The 10,099-nt window shown below is 58.6% G+C and overlaps 1 protein-coding gene across 1 annotated transcript in view; it reads right to left on the reverse strand.

Annotated features, from left to right (window-relative positions):
• WNK2 (WNK lysine deficient protein kinase 2) overlaps positions 1–10,099 on the reverse strand; it is a gene marked incomplete at its 5' end in the record, with an annotated part of 154,305 nt that overhangs the window by 106,425 nt on the left and 37,781 nt on the right. Inside the window, 5 exons of the mRNA XM_015561175.1 lie at positions 207–431; positions 1,800–1,888; positions 4,024–4,181; positions 6,000–6,220; positions 6,441–6,613. Coding sequence (XP_015416661.1) covers positions 207–431; positions 1,800–1,888; positions 4,024–4,181; positions 6,000–6,220; positions 6,441–6,613 — 866 coding nt within the window. The remainder of the gene's footprint in view (positions 1–206; positions 432–1,799; positions 1,889–4,023; positions 4,182–5,999; positions 6,221–6,440; positions 6,614–10,099) is intronic.

Here is a 10,099-nt window from a genome sequence, read left to right on the forward strand (position 1 = left end):
CTCCACTGCCCACCTCCGCCCGCCACCCTCCACTGCCCACCAACACCCACCACCACCTTCCACTGCCCACCACCGCCCACCGCCACCTTCCACTGCCCACCAACGCCCTCCGCCACCCTCCACTGCCCACCCAACACCCACCGCCACCCTCCACTGCCCACCAACGCCCACCGCCACCCTCCACAGCCCACTGCAGTGAGTGTCACTTTACCATCTCCTGTGCCACATCATCTGGCGTCTCCTTCTCCAGGTCAAAGGTAAACTCTATGGCCCCATTGTCCTTGGGCTTGCCCTTCAGTTTCTTGGGGTCCTCTACCCAGAGCCTCAGGGCAATGGTGGACTTCCGGCCGTGGTCCTCCTCAGCCAGCTCCACCCTCACGCCCGTGTCCTCCGCGAAGAAGGCGTGGCTGAGCAGATCCTTGATCTCGTACCTGGGGAGGGAGCAGCTGAGGGCACACCTGCTGGGGCGGAGGCCACCCGCTCTCTGGACCGTCTGGACCACCTGCTCGACTGCTCTGCCTCCAGGGGGCACGGAGCAGCTTACCAGTGCACGCCCTGCCTCCTGGGGGGACAAGATGGCTCCTGACACATCTCACCGGGCAGCATTTGAGGCTCTTCTCTGATTATAATGAGGAAGCATGCCCAGGGTGAGAGCCCAGGAGCCCAGGGAGGGCCGGTCAGCCAGGCTCTGCGGTGCGGACACGGGCCGCTGTGGGGCAGGGGGCCCCGCGTCAGACACCTGGCTCCATAGGACTGAATGGGACCTGGAATCTGGAACCATATTCAGGGGTTTTCTGGAAGCTCCTCAGGACAGGGCAGGCACAGCGGCTGGGAGTTGCCATGGTAATCACTTTGCTCCCCAGCATTCTAAACACTAGCTGCTGTCCGGCAGGAATGGATCCATGCACTGCCCCAACACAGCCTCCGCCAGGGTCAACTCTGGTCCCCACGGCTGCGAGCTCCAGAGCCCAGCCCTGCAGGGCCGGCACACGCAGGGGACCCGGCGAGGTCCTGGCAGGCGCTGGCATCCTGGCTAGGAGGCGGTCTCACAGGGTCTGTGCGAGGATTCTCCCACCCTGTGTGCTCCTGCACTGCTGAGAGGGGGAGCTCACTGTTTAGCATTTCTCCTTAGCGAACACAACATGACGACCTGCGGGGGAGAAGTGCCCGGGCCCGGGCCCGGCCCAGAGGCGGCAGCTGTGGACAATGGCAGTGACCAACCCTGGGCACAGTGACTGAACATGGGGCTGGAGGCGAGGGCTGTGGAGGCGGAGGAGGAGGAGGAGGACGGGAGGGCAAAGATGGGCAGGAAAGGAAGGGCAGGGGGAAGGCAGAGGAGAGGGGCGCAGGGGGAGGGAGGGAGGAACGGAAAGAGGGGAAGGAGGAAAGCTCACCTGAGGAGGTGGGCGGTTGGGCGGCCTCCGGACTCGAACATGATAAGCTGCAGGAGGTTTGGATGGATCAGACACAGGTGCATGGGATGTGCAGCCTGGAGTTCAGGGGAGAGGGCAAGATAAGCCGCACAGGGAGGCTGGGCACGGGGGCATCCTGCAAGCCGGAACAGACGGATCCACCAGAGAACACACAGAGAAAAGGCAAGGGGCAGAGCGAGGCCCCAGGAACCCCCTGGTGGGCCGGAAGCTCCCAGCAGATGAAAAGAGGGCTCCAGGACAGTCCCCAAGGTCAAGGAGTGTATTCCAGTGCGTCCCACTGACTGCAGCGGGCTGGCGCCCGTGACCGAAGCTCTCTGCAGGCCAGCTGGAAAGATTTCAGTGGGCCCAGTGCCGCTGGGAACTCACCTCTCCTCCTTGTTTTTGCAGATGCACTCCCCAATAATCTCCTTGATTTCAGGATCGTGCACTTTCTCAAAGCTGGCCGGCTTGATGCCCTGCAGAGATAAGCAGCGTCACCTGACACGGAACTGGGCTCCCCAGGGCCCCCACTCTCCTCACACTAACCCCGAAGACCGGCTTCGGGTGGGGACCTGTGGGCATGAGCTGGGGAAGGAAGTGGGGACCCTCACCCACTTTGGAGAATGGAGGAGGCGGGGCTGATGGATCTGCCCGAGGGTCTTGGAGGCGGAAGGAGGAAAGGCCCTCCCAGGCCAGCCTTTCTCCCACGCGCTTGCTCAGGGGCGCCACTGCGGCTGACGCAGGGCCGCCGAGGCCCTGGCCCACGGAGGGCTGATTTCCCAGGCCCGTAGCTCAAGGCTTTTGCAAACGACTGTGCTATTCAGTTCCACCATCCAGTTCTGTGGCAGCGACCAGGCCAGACGACCTTTAGGCAGGGGTGCCAGGGTGTGCCACGCATCCACACGGACCAGAGCCCAGCGGGCAGTCACCGTGCAGCCTGGCCACGGTGCGGGCAAAAGCGCACAGTACTGCAGGTACGGGGCCAGACCGCAGGGTTTCTCTGTCATCTGCAGGAGCGAGGGGCTGCCTGAGGGACATCCGGGGGCTAAACATTTAAACACAGTAAGGGCTCAGCCATCATGTTCTTTCTCCTTCAGCAAGACCCCCCTCCCAGGCCGTCCCGATGTCCTTTTTCATGTATAGAATGGGGAGCGCGTTTTCCCACCATGAGGGGGGACAGGCCAGAAAATGCCCCACAACTCCGCAGTCCAGGTGAGGCCCCACTGCACCCACCAAACCCTGACCCCCAGGACCACGCCCGTAGCCAACGGGGGTCGTGCTGTGTCTGATGCGGGCGAGAGTCTGACACGGGACCCTGGGCTTCAGGAGCGGAGAGTGCTCCCCGTGGAGGCAAGAGCTGTGCCTCTCCCCGAAGCCACAGAGCAAGAGGCTTCCTGCTGCCGGGAGGAAGGGAGGACCCTGTGGGCGGGTCTGAGGAACCATCACAGGCAGGTGGGCACACTGCCACTTACATCTGAGAAACCGGAGCCCCCAAAGCCGGTGAAGACTGTGCCAGAAGAACAAGGCACGGCTCTGGAGGGGCCATGTCTGGGCTCGTTGCACGGAGCCAGGGGAGCTGAAAGCCGAGGGCACAGTGATCCCCCCAGAGCCTGGGCCGAGTGTGGGTGCACAAGGAGTGAGCTGACGGCAGGAGTACAGGTGTCACTGGCCCGAGGACACACTGAAGGTCAGGAACACGCTGCCCGCTGCCTCCTCGGGGACATGCTGTCTGGCTGTGCTTTGCTTTCCCAAACCAGTATGGGTACCACAGGCGCCTCGGGACCTGGCCATGGCTTGTTTCTGGGGCCCAACAGGGCAGTGGGGCTGCTGGGAGAACCAGGTGGCCGAGGAGCACGCCCTCGGGGCTCAGCCCATCTCCCAGGCCAGCAGGTGGACCAGAACGAGGGTCTCCAGGCGGCTCCTCCCACACCCAGAGCCAACACCAAGGCCCCGCCATCCTGGAGGAAGTGCCCACAGCCTTTCCTGCCAGCAGCAGAGGGAGCTGCACCAACTGTGGTCCTGACCCACCCCGGGGCCTCCAACCAGAGCCCTGCTCTCCTCCTCGAAGCCCAAAGCCTGAGCAGCACGCAGGAGGGGCTCAGAGCTCACACGTGACCACTAACTCAGAACTGAGAACTGAAGGTGAGAGCCAGCGAACCCCAGGCTGGCTCGGGAGTGTGCAGTGGGCTGGTGCCTGGGGTGGCAAGAACCAGGCTCCTCTGCAGAAGCCAGGAGCCTACAGAAGGGAGCGCTCTGTCTGGGGAGCCCGCCCAGTGCTGCAGGCGCAGACAGGGACAGACTAGGGCCCGGAACCGCGCCCGCTGTGCTCCCCCAGGCAGAACGGCTGCAGGGGAGAACCCTGGTCTGTCTGATTAAATCCTGGGGACTCACACGCCCGCAGTCCCTGGCATGGCCCAGAGGAGGGGTTCCAGCCTTGCAGCGCTGAGGCCCTGGCAGCCCTGGGCACTGCCCTCAGCACTCGCATCACTGCTGCTGCGGCTCCACCTGCAGCTGGAGCCGGAGCGCCTCCGTCTTCCCCATGGGAGAAGGCGCGGCCCCTCCCCTTGCAGCGCGGGCTCTCCGAGGCTCCCGCGGCGGCACTTGCACTCACACAGGTGACCTTGCGGTAGATCTGCGCGGCGTTCTGGCACTCCGCGTAGGGGTACTCCGAGGTGGCCATCTCCAGCATGCACATGCCGAAGGCGTACACGTCCACGGACTCGTCATAGTGTTCCTCGTACATCTCGGGCGCCATGAACTCGGGGGTGCCTGTGCCGGGCAACAGGTGCAGGGTCAGCGGTCAGCGGCCCGGAGCCCCGCCCCGCCCCGTGCTGGGCAGCAGGTCCCGGAGCCCCGACTCAAACAGGACTGTTCCTTAGACAGAGGTTCCCAAAAGCCCACCCAGGACCCTCCTGATTCTGGCTGGACCCGCCCACAGAGCGGGGAAACGCTGGGTGCCTCTCAGGGCAGAGCACAGCCCGCACTCCCCTCCGCAGGCCCAGGGAACCAGAGCAGACAATACCCGTGGCCACCACAGAACAGCTGAGATGGCAAAAACCCAGAAGAGCCCCAACATCCCCAGACAGGCCCCTCGCACGGCAGAGCGTGGGCAGCAGACCAGGACGGCACGGGCACTGCTGGCAGGTACCAGGCGGAGACCGTTCATGCGTTCCAAGACACAAGGTTTTAAAATGATGTTCACTCTGAATTAAGGCCGTGAAGACTTACCACAGGCAGAGTAAAGTACACAAAATACACACGTGTGCACACGCTGACCTCACGGTGCGCGGCCATGAGCACAGACGGGACTCATCTGGCAGCTGTGACAGCGGTTTTCCTTAGTGACACTGGTCTAGGTTTTTTTAGTTTTTCTGTAACAAATTTTTGCTCTAATAATCACACTCCTTTTGTGAGAACAAGTCCAACTGAGCATCTGTCAAGCTAAACACAAAGGGGCATCCTCTTCAGTGAGGCTACTTTTTAACTTCTCCACTGACTATGGAAGGTTTTCTGAAGGTCCAAGTTTCTTAAAAAGCAGATGCAAAATACCATGAACTAGCTGTTGTGTTAGAAAGCATATGGCGAGAGGGGGGTTGTCTTCAAAATGTTTCTACCACAGCCCTGGCTTGTGTGGCTCAATGGTTGAGCATCGTCCCGTGCACTGAAAGGTCACAGATTTGATTCCCGGTCAGGGCACATGCCTGGGTTGGGGGAGTGCAGGCAGCAGCCAACCAATGATTCTCTCTCATCATTGATATTTCTCTCTCTCCCTCTTTCTCAAAGCAGTGGAAACATGTCCTCAGCTGAGGGTTTACACAGCTATCTCTGTGGTGTCTCATGGAGCCCCGCTGGGAGCCATCAGGCCCTGCAGCACGTTAGTGTGTTCCAGATGTCTTGAACCCCATAAAGAGCTGCCCCAAAGCCCCTCCAAGCCCTCTCTTGGCAAAGCCAGGAGGGCCCAGTGCCTGAGGCCTAGACCCTGTGGACAAAGAGCACCCCCTGCTTGCCAGGACCCCACTATGGCCACACACAGAGGCCAGACGCCCCTGTCTCCCCTGACTGCAGCCAGGGCCCCGGCCGCTGTGGCTTGGTGGTTGAGCATCATCTCATGAACCAGAAGGCCGCAGGTTTGATTCCCAGTCAGGGCAATGCCTGGGGCTGCAGGCTTGATCCCCAGCAGGGGGCGTGCAGGGGGCAGTCAACCAATATCTCTCTCCCCCTCCCTTCCTCTGAGGGCTCTGCCCAGAAAGGCTGCGGACTGGCTCTCAGAGGAGGAAGAGAAAGGCAGAGGCCAGCACAGCCAGTAAGCCGCACCCACACTGAAGCCCCAGGCCCCGCCCACCCAGACACCTGTTCACTCCAGGCCCAAATACCTGGGCTCCCCACCTGCAGAGGGCGCTCCAGCCTCACCAGCCGGAGTCCCCAACCGCTCTGTCCTTCAGGCCGCCTTCCTGCGCCTGAGTGCCACAGCCCACAGGCGCCAGCCCCACCACCTGACCCACAGCCCCGCGCGGCCCGGAGGCCACAGCCTGGCTGAGGGGAAGAGGGGGGAGCGGGGGTGGCAGGGCCTGGGAGAGCTGAGCTCACCTATCACACTCTTGGCAAAGGACGCTCTCTTGAGGGTTGCCAGGCCCAGGTCGCCGATCTTGACGGAGCCGGTGGGCCCAGTGATGAAGATGTTGTCACACTTGAGGTCCCGGTGGATGATGGGGGGTGTCCGGGTGTGCAGGAACAGCAGCCCCTTCAGGATCTGCCGGCACCAGCTGCGCAGCACCTTGGGCTTCATCACCTTGAACCGCTTCAGGTACCTGCAAGGGGGGGCGGGGCTGCCGGTCACTGGCTGCTCGTGTGTGAAAGGGCTTCCCACTGCGGTGGGCCGTGCATTTGTCACCCAGCAGGGCACCCTGTGAGGCAGGAGTGCTGACCAAACACCAGGCAGGACCACCGGCTGCTGTGGGCCCTGCGCCCTGGGCCGAGCCCACCCTGAGGCCCTGGTGGGCCAGGCGGCCAGGCAGGCGACACACTCACGTCTTCAGCGTCCCGGAGGTCATCAGCTCCGTCACCAGCACGATGCACCGCTTCCCCTTGGCGCTGGACTCCCAGAAGTCATAGAAGCGCACGATGTTGGGGTGCTGCAGGCCCTTGAGCATCTCGGCCTCCTCCTTGAACCGCTGCCGCTCGAGCTTGGTGAGCTTCCGGTCCTAGAGAGACAGGCACAGCTGAGCGGGACAGGGCACGGCCTTTCACAGAGCCTGCTGATCCCAGGGGGTCACTCCCTCATTCCTCCTGCTCAGGGAGCACAAAGAAGGGGGAGGGGAGGGGAAGGGGACAGAAAGCGCTCTGCCCTGGTGGATGTGGCTGGGTTAGTTAGTGTTGTCCAGGGCACTGAAGGGTCACAAGTTCAATTCCTGGGTGAAGGCACGTACCCGGGTTGCGGGTTCAGTCTCCAGTGGGGGCACGCACAGAGGCAACCGATGGATGTTTCTCACAGCGATGTTCCTCTCTCTCTCCCTAGATTCAATGAAAAACATATCCTTGGGTGAGGGTTAAAAAAGAAAAAGATCTCCAGAGCCAAAGCAACCTCCAGCCACTGCAGTGCCCGTGCTCCCCTCCCTGCGCACACCGAGGGCGCCTCCTGGAGCACCTGGGATCCAGCACTGCTGAAGGGAAACACTGACATGGGACTCTGAGGCCAGTTCATGCCCACAGCATCATAACCAGAGCCAACGGCAGAGGAGGCCAGGGTCCCAGCCACGCCCACGTCGGTGCTGGCACAGGCACACATGCTGCACCCACACCCAAAGCACATGGAGCACACTCCAGCACCCCACCCAAAGGCCACACCTGACCCCACACCTTCCACACCCAGGCCCTGCCTCGTCCGTCCCAGCAGCCTCCTGCGTCTAACTTCGCCTCACAGATCAACCTCACCTCTGCGGGCCCCAGCACGCTTCTCCCACATCCTGAGCACATGGCCCCCAATGTCACCTCTGTCGCAGTCCAGCGAGCTCACAGAGCTTGGCAGCACACACCCGGCCCTCCCACAGAAGGAGCCCCAGGACACAGGAACACAGCTGTAAGTGAACGGGGAGCTTTGAGGAGTTGCAGGAAGCAGAAGAGGTGCATTTGGAGAAATCAAAGCTGAAAGGAAACACAGGCCTGGACTCCGGGGATATTTCCAAAAGAGCCCAAAGGCATAAAGATTCCAACAAATCCAGAGAGGAGGCGGGGAGGGGCTGGGGTCTTATAGAGGTCATCAGGTTACGGGATTCTATCCCAAGTGGTGCTCTGAGCATTAGGCACCCTTCCCCACAAACCAGCCCCATCCCACAAACCCCCATCAGCCTCGCCATGCCAAGTGGGCCCAGCTGGCACGAGCACCCCAGATCAAAGGAATACCAGGAGAAAACAAAGACAACTTCGAGAACATCTAGCTCATGTGCTCAAAGGTCCACGAGGCTGACACACATAAATGAGAGCAAGTTTCTACTGAAAAAGGAGCAATCGAAATTCCCGGAGAACCAAGATGGTGGCGCAGGTACTCGCGGCCTCCCACAACCACATCAAAATTACAACTAAAAGACAGAACCACATCATTCAGAACTGCCTGAAACTGGGTTGGAAGGAAGCCCTACAACTAGAGAAGTAAAGAGGAAAGCACATGGACGCTGGTAGGAGGGGCGGAGGCATGGAACAGGCTGGTCCAGCACCCGCCTGTGGTGTTTTTTAAATCAGGAGGGAGATCTCAGCTGCAAAGGCCTCCCATGTGGAGCAAGGGGTCCCAGCCCAGGGTTCCAGAGCTGAGAAGAGAAGTTCCCGTAACTCTGGGCTGTAAAAACCAGCAGGGATTGTAGCTGAGTGACACAGAGGCTGTTGCAGACCCAGGTGTTCCTCTTAAAGGACAAGGCACACGGACTTACACGGAATCACACCTTCTGAGCTCCAGCACCAGGAGGCCGAGATGCTCAAGGGCCTGCAGCACCCCAACATACGGAGAGGAACTAGACTGTCTGGTATTGGAGCAGGAACTCAGGGGCAGCTTTCTCCCAGATCAGGGAGCTCACAAGGGTCACTGTTCCTGTGCTGGGAGCTCTGGTGTCACAGAGCTGACTGGCAGCCATATCTGAGTGTTCACTAGCTGGAACACACTGTTCACTCCACCCTGGTGATTCTGAGACCCTGCCCCATCCAATCTGCAGCCCCACCCAAGCTGTTTGCAGTGGTTTTCCCATATGAATGGCCTATCATGGCTGAGGCTTCAGACTTTTCTAAAATCTCTCAAACAAGCAGTAGCTGGTGTCAGCATGCCCCAAACATATCAGTAAGAGGCTTAAGACTCACCACTAGCACCAGCCTGCCTTGCTCCACAGCTGGGCCTCGCATGGGCACTTATAAGCCCAATACAAATAGCAGCCTCTGCAGACCTCTCTGTATCTATTGCCAGGTGGCCCCAGGCAGTGGCTGACTTAGCACCTCCTGGGACACCCTAGAGCCAGTGCACCAGGGGGCCAGCTTCAGACCATCACAAACTACAACTCTACACATCCACAAGTGACACACTCAAAAGGCAGACTCAGCGAGCACCAAAGCCCCAGTGAAGCAAGTCCTGCTACACAGGGGTGCCTCCTACACAGCTGCTCTTCCACTGTAGCCCCAACTGGTCCTCATAGCAAATTGACCTTCAGGCCAACAGCAATAGAGGTTCAACTATAAGACCGTACACTAAGCCCACACAGGGGTGCACCTAGAGTGCCCAGCTCAGGTGACTGGGGAGGCTGAACACTAGGCCCTACAAGACATCTACTATACAAGGTCACCCTACCAATTCTAGGAGATATAGCAACTCTACCTAATACATAGAAATAAACACAGGGAAGCAGCCAAAATGTGGAGACAAAGAAACATGTTACAAATGAATGAAACGGAAGCAAGCAAACTACTGGATACAGAGTTCAAAACCATGATTATAAGGTTACTCAAGGATCTTGATGAGAGTTTCAAAGGACTCAAAGAGAGGTTCAAGGGGCTTAGTGAGACTCTCAAGGACCTTAGTGAGAATGTCAAAGACATGAAAAAGGACCAGTCAGAAATTAAGCATCCACTAACTGAAATAAAAAAAATAATTTACAGGGATTCAATATTAGAGTAGAGGATTCCAAGAATCAAATCAACAATTGGAATATGAGGAAGCAAAAATCACTCAATCAGAAGAGCAAAAAGAGAAAAAATAATCCAAAAATATGAAGATAGTGTAAGAAGCCTCTGAGACAACTTCAAACGTACCAACATTCGCATGAGGGGTGGCAGAAGGAGAAGAGAGAGAGCAAGATATTGAAAACTTATTTGGAGAAATAATAACAGAAAATTTCCCCTACCTGGTGAAAGAAATAGACTTACAAGTCCAGAAAGCACTGAGAGTCCCAAACAAGAGGAACCCAAAGAAGCCCATACCAAGACACATCATAATTAAAATGTCAAGGCTTAAAGACAAAAAGAGAATCTTAAAAGCAGCAAGAGAAAAGCAGTTAGTTACCTACAAGGGAGCTCCCATAAGACTGTCATCTGACTTCTCAACAGAAACTCTGCAGGCCAGAAGGGAGTGGCAAGAAATATTAAAAGCAAGGACTTAAATCAAGATTATTCTGCCCAGCAAGGCTATCATTTAGAACTGAAAGTCAGATAAAGAG

The sequence above is a fragment of the Myotis davidii genome, unplaced genomic scaffold, assembly GCF_000327345.1.
Source record: "Myotis davidii unplaced genomic scaffold, ASM32734v1 scaffold750, whole genome shotgun sequence".
NCBI classification, from domain to species: domain Eukaryota; kingdom Metazoa; phylum Chordata; class Mammalia; order Chiroptera; family Vespertilionidae; genus Myotis; species Myotis davidii.